This window comes from Lichenostomus cassidix, chromosome 2 (assembly GCF_008360975.1).
Source record: "Lichenostomus cassidix isolate B80296 chromosome 2, HeHo_3.0, whole genome shotgun sequence".
In the NCBI taxonomy this organism is placed as follows: domain Eukaryota; kingdom Metazoa; phylum Chordata; class Aves; order Passeriformes; family Meliphagidae; genus Lichenostomus; species Lichenostomus cassidix.
The window spans coordinates 58,284,404-58,302,411 of NC_139482.1; the positions used below are offsets into that span (position 1 = coordinate 58,284,404).

Sequence of the window (18,008 nt, forward strand, 5' to 3'; positions counted from 1 at the left end):
ATGGGATAAGTCTTCCTTCTCATTCCCTCCCCTTTGCAATTGAATACCCAGTCTGGCTGCATAATAGCCATGTGAAATACTGCATTTAAAAAAGTGAGCAGCTGTATGATACAATAAACAGCTCTAAAACAGATTTGTTAATTATCTCTTTCTTTTATTCACAGAGGGTGTTTGTGAGATATGGCTGACCAGTGAAGACACAGGGGCTTATGGCAGAGACATTAGCACAGACCTCCCCACGCTTCTGTGGAAACTGGTTGAAGTTATTCCTGAGGGAGCTATGCTGAGGCTTGGCATGACAAACCCTCCCTATATTTTAGAGCATCTGGAGGTAAGGAAGAAAAGGAATCATTTATATGCTGACATAAACATTCATTGAGTGAGTCAGCATGGAACCTCGTGTGAAGTGTCTTTCATTTTAAGCAGTAGCTTAAAAAAATAGACTTAAAATAAGTTTATAAAATTAGACTAACAGTGTTAAGCCATTTGCCTGACACAGCAAGTTATTGAGATAATAAGATACTCAAATGATTTTGGAATTATAATATTACTGAGATCTCTGACCTGTAGGACTTTATTGTAGTGATGTCCATTTGTGTATGTCTAGTGTTTCCAAGAGCTAAAGGAAATGTCATTAGCAAGTGATGGACTGTGGGATTGAATTTTTCTTCCTGCTGCACCTCAGGCAAATATTTCCAGAAACACTGTATGCTGGTCTCACTCAATGATGCATTCATTATCCTATTTTTAGCGTGTTTAGAGATTCCATGACAAGAAATAGAAATGTGAGTGTATATCTGTGTTTAAAATAGACGTAACAAAGCAGTTCAATGAAATTAGAAGTATATAACAGTGTAAATTTTAAAGAGCATTCATTCATGCAGAGGAGGAAGTTAGAGTTTCTTCTCAAAGGTACCTATGGTTTTGATGGATTCTGTCACCAAAAGAATTTATTGGAATTCCTAAGAACTGTCCACAGTATGAACATAGTTTTTAAGCGGAGGAAAAAGGGGGGAACGGTGTAGTTTAGGTAAATGTTGTAACCATGTGCATATACAATAACCAGATAAGTAGCTGGTATCCAATCTGCTTTCTCAAAGATATTATAACATTAATAGTTGGACTTGTGTTTTCTTAAGATGTCAAGGACAGTATTTTCTCATCAGAGTGCTATAACTGCACTTTTGCCTGTTACTGAAGCATGTGGGCCAGAGAAATCTCACCTTGTTATGAATAAGCAGGTTTTCACTTCCCCAGCTGAGGAAAAGGAACTGCAGAAAGTTGTTATTTTATTATTTGATTTAACATATTCTTCACTAAGATAGAGTCTTAACTCTGCACACTAAATAAGAGCCTTTAGGAACTGGTGTGGTTGTGTTTTTGAGAGCTCTGCACAAGCTTTTCCTTTCTTTTTTTCCCTCTTTTTTTTTTTTTTTAATTTTGACATTTTTCATCATCTTGTACAAAATCAAATCAAGCTTTCAGCAATTTTCACAGTTAATGTCTTTGCTTTCATTTTTAATTCACATTATTAAAAGTGTTTTGGCATAGACTGCTGCTTTTGTTACTGCTGGTCATTGTATGAGTACTTTAAAAGCTTTAAAAAATAGAAAAATTAGTTGCTGGAAATAACAAACTGCTCTGCTGAGGTAAGGGGCACTGTTGATTGATATAATCGAAAAAAAGTGTAAGGAATGTTGCTTTCCTTCAATCAGTAGCCATCATATCATAGTGGGATCTTGTCACAAATCTGTAAATTTATGATCTCTAGTCTTCTTGTTTCTAAATTTTCCAGGTGGTGTTTTAGGTAGGACTTTTTTTTTTACTTGACTCATATTTAGGAAAAGTAATCTTCTCTCTTTGGAAATGGATCTTTAGGTACCATTGCGAAGTGAGAGGAACTCATGGAGGCCTGTTGAAAATGTGTGTCTTGAATGCTGCTGTGCAGAGTGTGTTTGTGTGCGCCAGCCTTTTTGTGCAGTAACAACATCTGCTGTTGCTCATCCTCTTCAGTGCTCCATAGAATTTCCAGTTTATATGATTTTTCTAAGGATTATTTAATCACATTTCTCTGTTTCACATGTGACCAAGAATTTCTGATATTGAAATTCGGTGATATAATTTTGTTGATTTGTCCAAATTAATTTGTAAAAAATTTTTCACCTTCTGTATTTTTATCTAATTTCCTCTTCCAAGTTTACCAGACTGGTCTCTGAAGGATCACTGGGTAATGTAAGCAGTCACCTGTATACATTTTCACCAAACAAAATAAACTTTTTATGGGCAATGAGGTTTTAACTTTCCAGTTGAGAAAAGGGTAAAGCTACAATTTGTTTAAAAACCAAAATTAAGTGAGAAGCTAATTAACCTTTATGTCTTGATTTGGATAAAATCTAGATGTGTATCTGTTATCTCCTAAGAAAGGTACGAAGTTTTATTATTCGTTGCAAAAATCTTTCATGAATTGTTTGAAAAGGTGCTGCATTTTATTAATTCATTTTGTTAGAAGCAGTCTAATTAGGATGTTGTTTGGCTTTCTGTGAAAAAATTTTACTGTGGAAAACATACTAATCTTGTGTCACTTTTGGTATGCGATGAAAAGGACAAAGTCATTCCAATCATGTATCTTTTTAAAAAATCATACATTTTTGGCAGTTGTGTACAAATGTGCACATGCAACTGCTCAGCAAGGGTTTATCTCACTTTTGAAATTATATGTGGCACAGAGCAACAGTAGTTATCTAAATGCAGAAATTAATTTTAAGACCTGGACAGAGCTTCCCTAGAGACTCAACCTAAAAGCAATGATTTTTGTTTGTTTACTTTTTTTCAGTATTTATTGGAGTTTACCTCCAGCTAAGAGTGTTTCATCTGCCTCTGTATCTGGGAACCAGTTTCTTAGTATCCATTAATAAGTGGCAGCCAACAGCTCTGGTATTCCACTGATGGAGGTCAGCACAAGAAGGGGAGGAGGAAGACAATTTCCCTTGGGTCAGGAGTTGTGGGATTAGAGCAGAGAAGGGGACAAAAAAGCTGTGAGCACTTGTAATGCATGTTAAGGCTCTCATGCCGGAAGGCTTGGTAGATCTGGGGGCCTGGGCCAGTGGCCATTCAAACTCATTCGTTTTAGGTATGGAGTCAGTTTAAGTTCTCATATGATTTAAAATAGCATAACCAGTGCCTTCAGGTACTGCTGTCAGATAAATGCCATTCTATACTTAAAGATGTTTGTCATTCCAGAGGTTACTGTTAATCTCATGAAAATCCTTACTATGCTTGGGTTGTGTGGTCTGACAATTTAGTACTTTAGGTTTTTATTCCACAAGTATGGTGGTAATAGTGCCTTGTGTCACATGAAAGTCTTGGGATAAGAAGCAACCATGTGTTTTCAGATTATAAATTCTGCATTCACTTGGGCCTTCGTGTTTGGAACCATGCAGTGTTTTATAGCCATGCAAAACATTAAACACTTTTTGACATGCTGGACACTGACCTAAGTCATTACAAAAAGAGCCTTTATCAGAATTATTCAGGGTATAATCTAAACCACTAATTTTTTACCCTGCTTTTTCTTTAGCCGCAGATGATGTCTGAGCTTACATTAGTGCATAGTATGAAGTAGCAAGAGCAGATGAGGAAATCACAGAATTTGGTAGTGAAGCCACTATATCTGGATTTATTTGCATTTTGGAGTCTTTACTTCAAAATAAATCTAATTCTCTTAATCAAATTTCCCCACTAGCCATTATCCAAAGCTGTTTCAAAGACATAGCATTAGTTTGAATTCCTCTGTTCCCACCCAAGGCTTGGAGTACATTTATTGTGAAGTATGACTACTACTCTGATTTCCTAGGAACTGAATTTAGCTGGCCCACTAGGAATTCACCCTGCAGACTGAGCAAACCAATGGCCATGAAGGGAGCATGGGACACTGCACTTTAAAATTTCACTGCTGCTTTCAATGGGCACATTAAAATGAACACAGCCAATCCTGGCAGGACTTGTCTGGCGTGAGGTTTGTTGGTATGACAGAGAGGGTTATTTGCTGTTTAGTTTAATGAAACTGAGGGACCAGAAACCCCAACGTTGTTTCTCTTGACCATGGAACTAAGACTGAGGAAGAAGTTGGAGTCTGTGTTTACCTGCAGGAGACATCTTCAGTTTTCCTCACAGAGAAAATATGGCCAAGCAAGGGAGGTAGTATTGTGTTTTCCAAAGTGCTCTTACACAGTCTCAGCAGTCTGTTTGAAGCACATAGCTGGCTTATTTGAAGGCTGGTCTCAAACTGAGATTTTGAGATACTCCCTTGTCCAGTGTCAGTCCTATTTTAATGTTGATGCAACATGACATTGAGGAAAACTTGGGATTTTATCTACATGGAAAAAAAATTTAATAAACAGACATGAACTTTGGCCAGGGAAAACCAATTTGCCTCAGAATATTTTTGTTTTATATATTGTTAAGGGCGAAGGAGGAGGTTAGTGTTAGAATCCTAGTTAGTGCTATAGTCCTAGAAAAACCTGCAAGCAGTGCAGAGATACACCCTGTGTGCTCTTGCCCTTATGTCTTTGCACAGAGCTACTGCTCTAATTACACACAGTGCCAGATGGCAAAGATTTTATCACCCCGTAGTATCAACATGTAGCAAAAGTATATAAGGAATACACCCTGCTTTAGAGATAACCTCCGGGCATTTTTTCCCCAGTCACATTATGAAGCTACTCACTAGCGCTCTAGTGAGACAGTGTTTAACATCCACTTCCAGTTACTGATGGAGAGGGATGGTTGGGAAAAATCTATTAAAACAATGGTAGTAGATAAACGATGAATGGAAAATAGTCTGAAAAGTAAAAAATGAGGCGAAATGTATAGCAGCTTCAAATTAATTAATGTTCATTGCATAGTGTTTGATACTTATTTTTGCCTTGACTATATTTCACTTTTCCTTAGGTTTAAACTTAATTTTCTATTTAAGTATCTGGGGCTCTATCCAAATCATGAGGGACTGTAGATCATCCAGACTGTAAAAGGGCAGGGACTCACATCTGATCCTTAGCTTGCCTCCTTTGTGGATTTAACACTAACTGTACTTCCAGAGTTGTCTGGGATTTTAATACGGCTCTTTCTGTGAGTGATGGGATGCTTCCAAATCTGTATAAAGGAGGCAGTTCACACCTGCCATTCCCGTAAGTGCTTAATTTCACATGACTAGATGAGTAGTCATCTTTGTCACCTGTCAAAATGAGTCTGTCTCAAACCATACTATATGCCATCTGTGGGCTGTATCTCTGTTATTAATTCAGGACATTTGAGTGATACACCAGCCATTGAGATGGAGTCTGCATGGCAGCAGAGTCTTTAAATGCAGAAGGTGTGCCAAGTGTACCATGAGTTGCAGTAGTATATCTTTGCTCTTTTGCTTTGATTTTTCGTGTCAGCTTGGTGTTTATGTTCCCTAACCTCAGTGAAGCTGATACCTACAGATGGCTCCCTCAAACGTGTCCTGACACAGCACATAGGAAGTTATTACAGTATTACAGTAAAATTACCAATTCACTTTTCTTTTTTCTCTGTTCTCCTTCTTTTCCTCTGAGCGCACCAAGTGTTTTTGAGCGTTATGCATAAACTCAAGTTTTGAATAACCTAGAGCGTAAGCTGATTTGAAATGTGTTTAAAAAGGGAATAATATGCATACATTCCTCAATAGCAAATAAAAGGGCAGAATAATTTCAAGAATTAAAAGGACTTTAGGGCATGTATTTGCTTTGTTTCTGGTATTATTTTTTGTCATTTTTATAGACTGCTGCTTTTGAAAGTGCCAATTAAAATCTGTTGATTTGACCAGAAAAAAAGAAAACTGCAGCATACATTTAAATAAATGAATAGTTAAGCCCCTGACTTCTTATTACTGTGAGTTTTGTAGTGTTTTGTACTCGGTGGACCATGCAACTTTTTCTTGCTGTAATTACAAAGTTGTCTCTATGCAAACTGTGTCTGTTTTGCTAGCAGTATAATTGAAAGGAATCTCAGATACTAAAGGGAGGAGGACAGGGCAATTGCCTCTGTCCTTCTGGGAAAAAAAAAAAAGGTGGGGGGCAGTGGGGTATGAAGGGATGTTTACTGTTTCCTTTGGTACTATGTTAAATGCTTACTTGTCCTATGGAAGCTGTGTGTGCATCTTTGCTTACTCTGTGTATTCCTGCTTTTATTTTTAGGTACTAAAATAGTCTGTCTCTCCTGTGCTTCCTCTCAAAGTGTTCTTTGTCTTTGGGGTTTTCAAATATAGCACATTTCCTTGAAGTTACTCCTTAAGACATGGTGTCACGGGAGCATGAACTCACCCCAGAGTCAATGTATTTTTTGATATTATGGGGTTAAGAAATGGACAAATATCTGCTGTGCTTTGGGATACATTTTGTCACACCGTTTTCTCTAATCTAGAATTTTAACATCTCAGACACAACAGATCTTAACATCTGTAAATGCTTGGTGACATGTTTGTTTCCAGCTGGTAGAATATGATTTGGCTTAATAAATGTCAAAATAAGAACCCATTTTACTCTTCCTGAAGGCTTTACGTTGTATTCGTGAATCTTGGGTTCTCTCAGAAATCTTAAGAAATCGGGAACTTTGATGAACAATAAAGGTGTCATTCCACACAATGTGGAAAGGAATATTTTTCTGTTGTTGGGAATGAAAGTTGTGTTCTTTATAACACTAGTAGAAAAAATTATTTGAGATACATGAAGAACTGGCTTTATTTATGCACAATTCAGTTTTCCATCAAGACAGAATATTTTATGCATGCATCTAGTGCTCTTCTATATTTAATAATCTGTGAATAAAAATTGGTATTGCAAAAAGGGGTTAACATTAAGTAGCGCAACTGCTGACCAGTTAAATCTGTGCATATTAGCTGTACTTTAATTATGATTTGCTCATATGAATGTTTCTCTTGCTCGTTAGATTGCCCAAGAACGAAGAGTATTTAAATGCAGACAGATCTACACTCAATCTTGTGCTGAGTGTCAGGCTGTCTGTCAATTACTTACAATACTTTCTCATCCCAGCAGTCTTTTGGAGCTGGAGCTTACTTCTGGTGAATTACTAGCAGAAAATAAAAATCACAATTAACTGAGTAATATGTTCAAAGAATGGGTAATGCATATACACTGCATTTGTGCTAAATAAAAGTAGGATTTTTATCAGTCGCCATGTGCTTCAAGGCATTGAGGTAGAAGCTATTGTCAAACATAGAGCTTGCATAACAAACTGTGCCACCTTCTTTTAGTATTTCTTTCTTCAAAGTTAAACAAATAACATCTCACTTTCCTAGTTATTTATATTATAATAAGTAAAGTTCTAGCAACTACTCTCCATGCTGTTCCAAAAGCTTCTGTTTAGTTTATATGCATAAACCCTTTTGTTTTCTTTGATAGGTGAGCTGTCACATTCACTGTGCTTTGCAAGCATCATCTACATAATCTTCAGGAAGACTGCTTGCTTCGTTAGGCTTTGGCATTTGTTTAAAAAAAGGTTGATTTTCTTGAGGTGAAGATTTTCTTTAAAAAGAGAAAAAGGAAATGTGTTCTAGAAACCTTAATAAAACTGCACAATAATATTGGCTTTAGATTGCTGTACCACTGTTAGTTGAGGAAAATACATAAAATCTCTTCTACTCAGTCTTTGAATTCAATTTGTTTAGCTCAGTTAAATGTTCAAGAGCTACTGTAGAATGTAAATTCTGTGATATCAATCTTGTCATTATGATTTGGAATATATTTATTCTGTTTTACTATGAAATTTTGGTCGGCTCACAAAAGATAGTATTTGCCTAAAGGTTTAAGTTTTGATTAAAACCTTCCACTATTTTCCTTCCACTGGAACCTGCTAAAGCAGTTGCTATTTTAGATATCATACTTACTTGTTTGGAATGAAGGGAAACAATAGAGAGGCTTCCTGGCACTACTCTGTCTCAATACAGATGAACTCTGGAGGGGTGTGCAATTCATTCTATGACTTCCTTCTGAGCAAAAGCCATCAATTCTTTTCTATCCTATGGGATTCTCATTTTTGAACTGGAGAACAAATTCATAGTGTGGATGAAACTAGCAATCCATTTCACTCATTCAGCCAATCCATTTCACTCATTCAGCTTTTGGAAAACAAAATGGTAGTGTGACAATCCTACTCACCTATGGTGTGTGCCTCTCTATGCTTTAATTTATTTTCAAGGTTTTATTAGTATAAAGTATGATTGAGAAAGTTATTTAAAGTAGCATTGTGGTATTGCAATAAATCATCTTTTTAAGGACCTTCCAATATGTGTTCTAATACATACTGCAAAAACGAGTATTAATTTACTTCTGGAAAAAAATACTTGAGGAGTACTTAATGATGAGAAATTGGAGAGGACCGCAGAGAAATGAAAAAATACGTATTTTCTTGCATGTCAGAATTAGTAATTTCACAAGGAATTAGTGCTTTGTTTGGCTGGTTTAAAGTCATTAAACAATCACTCTAGCTATTAATGAAACGTACTTTTTACCTTAAAGTGAATCCATTTTAGGAACTAGACAAACAGCACTCTGAAGCCCACAAAGTCTCTTCAGGATTGTAGTGATGGCTGCAGCAGCAACAATAACAGTTCATATCTTTGAATGCACTGAACCATTTTACTGCATGGTACACAGAAATAAGTGTGGTATTAATGCTGAATGTGCCACTGAATCAGCTGCGTTTTGGTGTTGCAGAGACTCAGATGGGCTTGGGCTCCTGGCTCACTACAGGCTGAGTAATAAGCAACCTACCCAGTGTAGATGCTGATGCTTAACGTTTTACCCAATGTAAAGTCAGTCCTACTTCAATATTGGAAGCACATTGTGATACAGATGCCAGCTTGCTTATTGAGAAGAATTTAATGAACCAGGGTCTAAGATATCTGTACTGGGAGTTAACTGGTTTTGTCAGAAAATGTGAAAAAAGGGTACTGTGCAACGAATCTCTTTTTATTCTTGGGTATGCCATGTATAATCTTGGAAAGAAACATATATACCTGTTAACAGAGTAGGAGAGTTCTTGATATTTTTGTGCTTACAAATGAGGTAGCTAGTGTATTTGGTGCTATATGTTTCCTTCGTGCACTGACTCATGAGAAGAGATGTAACAAAGTTCAGCTGAAGCTTTGCTCTGTGAAACAGTTATGCATTGTGATATTATCTGAACATCCCATTTTGCGCAGGAACTCGAGATAGCTTGTCCTCTTATTTAATACAGGAGGATGTGGCAAGCTTTTGAAGGCATGTTAGGTGGTTTTGGTATGGCATGGTTTGGTTTTTTAAGAGATTAGTCTTAATATGTAGCTGTGAAGGAGAAAAAGTTGCTTAGCTAGCTATGGTTTGTCTGTTCTCTGAGGTAGGAAGCAGTAGAAAGATCCCATACCTAGAAGAACAGCTGGGAACAGCTAGGGCTGAGCATATGGCTCTCACAGCTAGTTTTCCTATCAGCAAATCACAGCTTGCAGTCTGGTTTATATCCACTTCGAAGGGTGGCCTGAGCTAATACCAGTTTTCTGTTTGGTAATGTAGAAGGCATTTTTCCCATCTGACAAAACAGATTTTTGCCCTCCATCTGGCAACCCAAAGATTTGATTTTAAGGTTCAAATTACATTGGCTAGAATTGCATGGGCTTCTAACTACTCTAGTGTGATCTGCCTTTATCCTACTGACAGGATAAAGACCTGAGCATGTAATGTCACATTATTTGGGGCAGGGATTGCCACTAAGCTTGCCCATCGTGTGGCTGCAGTACATCTCCCCCAGTTCATACAGAGATGAGGGAGAGTCACTGCCTTCCTACCAGTGTCAGGGAGTTTGTGGTTATACATCAGGGAGGTTTGTGGTTATACATCCCACACGTTCTTAGGTTTTTACAGCGCCATTACTCATGAGGGAGAGTTCCCTGTTCATTAATTTTAACAAAACTGCTATGGCCTTTCCAGATTGGATCATAACTGTGTCATCATTCCCATGCCTGCATCACAAGATCACATCTGTTCCTGAGCTGCACTGCAGCAGAGGAATTTATAGAATGGGCCACAGCCACTTGATTTCCATCCAGACTGTGCTGGTGGTGGCACCACTCGGCTTCTGAAAGACAACAGTCAGCAGACACCCCTCGTGACATATCCCAAACTAATATCTGCCACAACGGGATGAAGTTTTGAGGGAGTGCCATTTTGTCATGTTTCCATATGGACGAGGGGTTTTTTTGGGCTTTACTGCTGGCAGAAGACAAAATCCTTTTGCTAGGAAGCAAGCTATTCACATTATCATGACTCAAACAAGAGACAGAATTGAAATACTGGATTTTTGCCTCCTTTAGGTTAGGGGAAAGAATCGCTGTCTGAGCAGCTTGCTGGGACTGACATGAAGATGCACAGATATTGATGGTAATTGTCTCTGCAATTCTCTATGGTTGCACATGGTGTCATTGCAAACAGGAGGGGTGATTTTCTGGTTAGGTGGTTAAATCTGTGTATTGTAATTGCTAGGATGAAATATACTGACTAGACAGAAATCTTTCTGGTAATGTGCCTTGTGTTCTAATGTACTCCAGCTGCTAAGAGCTGGAGAAAAAAAAATCCTATGTGATCAGTATCCTAAAGGGTGTTTCACATACATTGTTGTTTTCCAAATGTAGATGACTCCTATTTTTGTAGAGTCAGGTTAAAACAAACTATGATACTCTTTGTCCTTTTAGTTGCTACACTAAATGTCTTTTTTGTGTTGCGCATCCTTTCATTCATAGACACATTATCAGATTCCAGGGAATAGTGAGAAAAGGCAATCAGCCATTTCAGTCATGATGAAAGACAGAAAGTTTCTTTCACAGTGATGTAGTTTCAAAATGTTGTTCATTTATTGTTTCCAGATGGAAATAAAATTCTTTATTGCATTTTTTCTTCTAATGAAGTATGTCATCATACCTAGTAATGCAAAGCATTTTAACAAAATATATTTATAAAAAAACCAACGGGATACAGATGTTTAACTTGGAATATTTATACACTGTGAAGTACAAATATGCATTAGCCTGTGATGTCTCCTTCAAATACTCCTTGGGATATTAACTAATAGTTTTATTAAGTGATGAAATCTGCTATTCTGTGTGCAATCTGTGGTATGGGAAAATCTGTCAGCATTGACTAAATATGACTGTTTGGTGCAGAGTAGCTGTAATTCAGTCAAACCTATGTGGTAAAGAACTTCAGTGTTACTTTAGGGCTAGGGAGGATAAAGCTACAGGTTAGAATATGACATTTCTATCTGAACACTAGAAAGTTTGAAAGATAGATTTATCCACATTTCTGATTCAGTCATGCGAAGCTTTTGTTTAGTTCATTATTCTGTTTCCTTCTGAACAGCTCACTGCAAGTTTCTGGTTATAAAAGGGTAAATTTAAGACCAGCAGCAGTACTTAAAAGTGAATGACAATGAAATAGTGGGTCATCAAGTATTTCTGTCTCGTGTTTGATTTGTCTTAATAATTTGTTAATTGTTGCAATCTTCGAGTACCTGCTGGGAAGTCAGTTTATTAGTAGGACATTTGATTCAAAGCACATGCAGAGCATTTTGTGTAGCTTTAGCTATGAAAATAAGCAAAGAAAGGAGTTCACAGTATAAAAGAACTGTTTGCAACCTCCTCATGTCTAGGAGGAGCTTTGATTGTCCAGAACATCCCTGAAAACTGCGACCACGGCAGCCAGGCTGTGTTAGTGTTCCCCGATAGGCCGTGTGTTGTTACATGTGAATTTCTAATACACAGGACAAGTGATTTACTTTCTAAAGAATGTGAGTTCTTTTGATATTGGGGGACTGATGTGTATCTTTTTGAACCAAAATGATGCAGTGGAATAGTCAATAATGTTTTTGAACTTACAGTTGCAGCTTTTACTGGACCTGTAGTGACAGTTGAAAAATTTGGTTAATTAACGCCACGCTTTTTGTGTCCCATTAGTACAGAACCAAGGGTGATTACTTTAAATGACAACAAGTTCTGTTCTTAATCTTGAAAGTTATTGCCAACTGTGATTGCAGAAAACACATGTTTTCTTTCTTTTACATGGGGGATAACTGGAAGAAGCAGTTCTGATTAGTCTTGTTTAACACTAGCTGTTGGACACCATTGGTTTAGTTCCTCTTACAGGAAGTGCAGTCGAGAGCTCCCCCTTGGCCACATCCCCTTGAAAGAGATCAACTGTGAGACCAGCAGGATTCTGCATGTTACTGTCAGATCAGCAGCTAGTGGCTTTGGGGTTGGCTGGTTTGGGTTTTTTTGAATCCTCTGGATAGGAAGACACTTTTGAGATTTTAGAATTTGGTTTTCGCTCTTCATATTTCACAGAAAAAAATTCATTTTTTTAAGGTGAATATGAGAAATAAAACCAGCATTTTCATATTACTAGAGAATTTACGCATTCGTGACTTTAAAAATCAAAGCTTTGTGGTAAAACAAGGTAGGGTTTTTTTAAATGTAATATTTCTATCCTAAACAAACAAACACAGTGAATCTGTTTGGGGTTTTTTTTGTTGTATCAGATAGTTCTCAGCCTTACAAAAGCTGGAATAAAATAACACTTCATATCTAGAAATTCTAATAAATGATTTATTACTTTCAAAAAGAATTCACAAAGTGATCTCATATTGAAGAGGCTGTTATTCAGAAAATGCAAAGTTTGAGAGGATTGGAAAAGAATTTTCTTTTTCCGTGTTGTAGGAAGAGTTATTTTTAAGAACTTGGCAGATTCAGGAACATGTTATAAAACATTACTTTCATTGGTTCCTTACATCATAAATCTGATTTTGAAGATTTTATGAAGTACTTGGAACCAAGAGATGAGTAGAATAATAGGCTTGTGGTCCATAGCTTAAGTTTCAGCTCATATTTCCCATATTTTAGAAACATACTTGATTATTGATAAGCAGAATAATCATAGATGACTATGAGGATGCTTCATATAAATTACATTCACAGGATTTTCTAAAGCTTGAAAAAAAGGAAGGTTTTTCAGTTCTATTACTTTATTTTACAGAATTTGTTCTGAACCATTTCATTTTTGAAAATATATTCTATCTGAACATCTGCAATTATTAAGGGCACAGTTAAGTATAGTTCCATTTGAATTGGATACAAAATTTGTGCAGATGCATGGTGGCCTTTTCTTTATTCTTTTTTCATGAAACCAGCTACCTCCAGCTTCCCCTGAGAGCCAGGTTCACTGCACTCAGCCTTTCTGTGTATCAAGTTGTGTGCCATCCATTATCAGTATGGCCATTACTGTAATGTTGAGTTTACGTACCTGGGATGGAGTAGTTGTTGCTTTGAATTATGTCACCGCTTCTCTTAAGACATTCACGTAATAGGATCTCAGACAGAAACTTTCAAAACTGCTTCCAGAAGTGATTTGACAGAGTTTGGGTTTTGTATACATATGTTTGTCAGATGAAAAGTGATTATTGAGAGAGCATTTTTTTTTTCTTATTCTAAAAATCAGTGCTTTTAAAAGCTGAGTTCCTGCAAGTGAAAAGGCATGAGGATGCCTGCCTTCTTTTTGAACAATCTAGGCCAGCCTTGTAGAAATGCAGAGAGAAAATCTAGATGCGTGACTGTCGCAGTTTGACCCTGACTAAATGCCAGGCACTCCAGCTCTCTCCTGCTGCAGATGTGCAGGAGAGGGGAAAGAAAAAAAATGTAAAAACACACACCAATCTCATGAGTTAAGTGAGATAGGACACTGGTAGGAGGACGCACGGAAGAAAGGGCAGACAGGCTCTAAACTTAAAGTTGCAAAGTGATTTAATTACCTAACTGAGTTGGAGGATAAATGAGAGGCAAAAATAAACTTTTCATACACTGTTTTGTTCATTCACCCCCTCCCTCTTACGAACCCATTTTTTATTCACCCCGTTTCCTCTTTTTAACTAAGAGCTCGGGTAGGGGTCAGGGTGTGGGGTATTTTCTCAGTCCACAGAGCAGGTCCATAAATCTATTCATCACCACAATTCTTCTACTACAAATACTCTTTATCTCTACTTACCTCTCTCTCTCTCCAGACAGTTTCTCTGCTCTCACCCCCTCTCTCTTAAGAAGCAGTCTCTCCGCTCACCCCCCTTCCCTCTTTCCAAACCAAAAACACAGACAGGGGGCAGGGTAAGGGGTTTGTTCTCTGGTCAGTCCATCAGGGAGAGTGGTTCTCTACTTAGCCACGGGGTCCCTCTCACAAGAGACAGTCCTCTGGGAACTTCTTTGGCGTGGGTCCAATCTCACAAGCAACATCCCACCTGAATCCTGCTGCAACATGAGTCTCTTTGTCCATAAGGTACAGACTCTCCTGAGCTGAGGCCAGACTACTTCCATGCCAGGAGCAAGGAAAAGGCCTTTCTCTTCCTTGCAAGGCCTTTGTAGCTTTAACTCTTTCTGTGAGACTCCAACTGGATCACAGCTCTCCCCAGGCATCCACCTGCTCCTCTGGCGTGGGCTGTGGGTGAATTTCTGCACTCCTGTGGACTCCATGGGCTGCAGGCGGACCTCCTGCTCCCCCATGGCCTTCACCACAGCTAGCAGAGGGTTTTCAGCTCCGGCGCCTGGAGCACCTCTTTCTCCCCACCTTCTTCACTGACCTTGGTGTCTCCATGTTGTTTTCCCTTCACATTTTTTTACTTGCTCCTCTAACTACAAAGAAGTGCGTGACTACCTTGTTTTGAATTTTTCTTAAATATGTTTTCACAGAGGCGTAACCAGCACCTCCAATTGGCTCACACTTGGCCGGCAGCATGTCCATCACCTTCAGAGCCATCAGAGATTGGCTCTGCTGGACCTGATGAAAAAACTTCCAGAACTTGCACTCAGGACACACAGGAGCCATCTTTGTGCCACTCCTCACCCTTCAGACACTTCCCCAGGCCTACAGCTTCTGAGGGGTCCAAATTTCTCTTCGATGTTAAAGATACCTTTGTGATGTTTTGGGCTAATCAAAACTGCCACAGTGACTAATATTGCTGATTAATGATCTGGAAAGAATTTGTAAATAGTTGCATCTTAAAAGCTAAATTTGGCAGCAGTATGTGTTGTCAGACAGAGTATCTGTGCCATCAGAGAAAACAGGAAAAATGGCCAGAGTGAGCCTGGCTGGAACATGCAGAATGCACCTGGTGGAAGAGCAAGGCAGTACAGTGCTCAGTCCCAGGCCATTTCCCATATGCCCACAGCACTGGGAGAAAAGGAAAACCTTACGTGAAGACCTGGTTTTTCATGGAATATGGTTCTTTATCTAAGTTCACTTATTTGTTGCAGGACAGCGATTAACAAGCAGTATGGTACAGTATGGTACCATATTGCACACAGTCTAGATGCTGGTTGTTCTCAACTTTTCACAATAGTTACTTGACTGTATGTGCCTAATTGTGTAAAGAATAAAAATGAGAGAAGTGGGACCACCATATTCTATTTGCCGTCTCACATTCTGTCACCTTGCCAAGCTTCAGTTTGGGATTTGGTTTGGCTTTCATTAGGGGGTTTGTTTCTGCATTTTGCTATTAGCTTTACTTTTTTTCTTTTCTTTCTGTCCTTTCGCATTTATACAAAATATATAACATCCTATGTCTCCTTCCAAGCCATCACTCCATTTTTAAGCTGGCCCCTGATTAATCCTATTCATTTTATAGCCAAGTGCTTTTACTTTCTGTCCTCTTCTCTGAAGTAACACAGGTAACATTTCAGACCAGTTTTGGAGTAGGTTTGCGACTGATGAGGTGTGCCTTGATTTGCACCTGGCCAGCTTTAGGGATGTTCCAGTTACAGACATTCTCTTGTTTGTATCTGAGAAGTTACTTCACGCTGATAAGAAAGAAACTAACCCTTTCCATCTTCTGAAAACAGCCACTGTCTGAAATCACCAATTTTCACAATACTTTGCTTCTAAAATTTTCTTTTAATTGCATAATCAATAGTATGTAGGGAATGTGATCCCTATCTCAAAGGAAATTCCATTTCATTGCTTTCTTCTTATTTTCTCTTAAAGCAAAATTGCTTTCAGGTATTTCCACCTGTCCCTACTGTTTCAAACCGGGCTGCTGCAATTCAGTATTGTTTGGGTTTTAGAAGTATTACTGCTGATACTTACCCCATATATTAATTTAAATTAGTTTTATTATTAGTTTCATAATGATTCAAATTTTCTTTTTATTTTTCTTTTAATGACTCTTAGGAAATGGCCAAGATTCTCAATCATCCGAGAGTGTATGCTTTTCTGCACATACCAGTCCAATCAGCCTCTGACAGTGTGCTCATGGACATGAAAAGAGAATACTGTGTGGCAGATTTCAAACAAGTAGTGGATTTCCTTAAAGAAAAGTAAGTCTACTAATATTTGAGAAAATGACAGTGTTGGGTTTGTTGCAATGTCAAGAACATGTGGCTGAAAACACAGTTATTTGCAACTTCGTAATTAAGTTTAAAAAAAAATCAGGTTCTTTAAGCTTTCAAAGTCTTTGAGTTTTCTGTAAGCCCCTTGATGTGGTTGGCCCCTTTGTTTGAGCTTTTATGAGCATCTTAAATCTCTGCATGACATGCTTTTAATTTGTCAATATATTCCTAATCTTTTTCAAATAATGCATTCCTAAATTATTTTTTATACATAAACTACTATATATAGATTGCTTGAAGCTGGAGTTACTGAAGTTGTCTTTAATGTGGCTTTTGAGCATTGTGCACTTGGGGTACTAGAGATGGTTCAGCTCCAGTAAATGTAGATGGGCTGGTTTTGTGTTTGTTTGTTTGTTCCAATAAGTATTTTATGTCCTATATCTTATGTAAATTTACATCAGTATAATAATACTCTAACCTTGCTTAGGGGATTGATGAGTTGCAGATTAATTTCAAAATTATTTCCCTTAACAAAAGAGCTAATTGTGAGAAATGAAGAATGTATCATTAATGTATTTACTTATGCTGACACCAAGATGAAAGTTACATCTACCTGCACAGCTTTTGTAATGACAAGTAATAATTTACTATCCAAGGAAGTATTTTCTTTGCTTTTGAAAAGTTAATAGTGACATTTTTTGATGGATATTTCTGCACCAAGAGTCCCAAAAATGTGTCTGGAGAGTAATTTCTGACACCTTGTTTGGCTTTCTCTCTTTCCACTTCCTTTGTTTGTGTGCTGGTTCAATAACTTAAGGGCAGTGGCATTGTACCTTTGACTCTTAGATTGCATTAAAATACTGGTATATCAAACCTATCAAATTTTCATAATCATTTTCATAATCAGTTTCTTATGATAATTGAAAAATTCAGAAGTCTAGCTGTGTAAAGCATGTCATGTAATAGCTGCATGGGAATTATAATATATATAATATAGTAAGAAAGAAAGAAAAACAAACTGTGACACAATAGAATCTGTTTTGTCAGCTGAATGTGTAATTTATAGGACATTCCTATGCATGTAGGACAATCGATGGAAAGAGAGCTGCTTGTCTTCATACAGGTTGATTTGCATTAATTTTCCACCACAAACAATGTGCATGAATTCTTGGCATTAAATTTCATGTGACTATGGATCAGTGTTACTTTTAAATTAACAGATGTATTGTATTCCCACGTATCTTAAGTGGAACTGTGTTGGTTTATGTCTTAGTTGACTTGAAGCTGATTCATTATTCTCTTCAGTAGTTTTAGCATTGGCAGCTATTATAACAGCAGCTGGATTTTCGATTTTCGATAACCTAGTGTAGCTGGCACATGTTGGGGCATATGGGGATATATTAAATCATTCAGCTCTTACACACAGAAAAGAGTGAATTACTTAATACCCAAATATAAAACAGCTGGTCACTGAGCGTACAGTAACGTAAGTCATACGTCTTTCCAAGGCATTTTTTGTAGTAAGCTTAACAAGGAAGAAAACTGGTTTGATGTCTTGATTTTAAAGAATAATAAACTTTAT

The 18,008-nt window shown here is 37.6% G+C and overlaps 1 protein-coding gene across 3 annotated transcripts in view; it reads left to right on the forward strand.

The window, feature by feature from the left end:
* Positions 1-18,008, forward strand: part of CDKAL1 (CDKAL1 threonylcarbamoyladenosine tRNA methylthiotransferase) — a 395,226-nt gene that overhangs the window by 238,527 nt on the left and 138,691 nt on the right. For all 3 annotated transcript variants that reach the window (XM_085051690.1, XM_085051691.1, XM_085051692.1), the window contains exons 10-11: positions 165-331; positions 16,269-16,414. In XM_085051690.1, the coding sequence (XP_084907816.1) occupies positions 165-331; positions 16,269-16,414 (313 nt within the window). The remainder of the gene's footprint in view (positions 1-164; positions 332-16,268; positions 16,415-18,008) is intronic.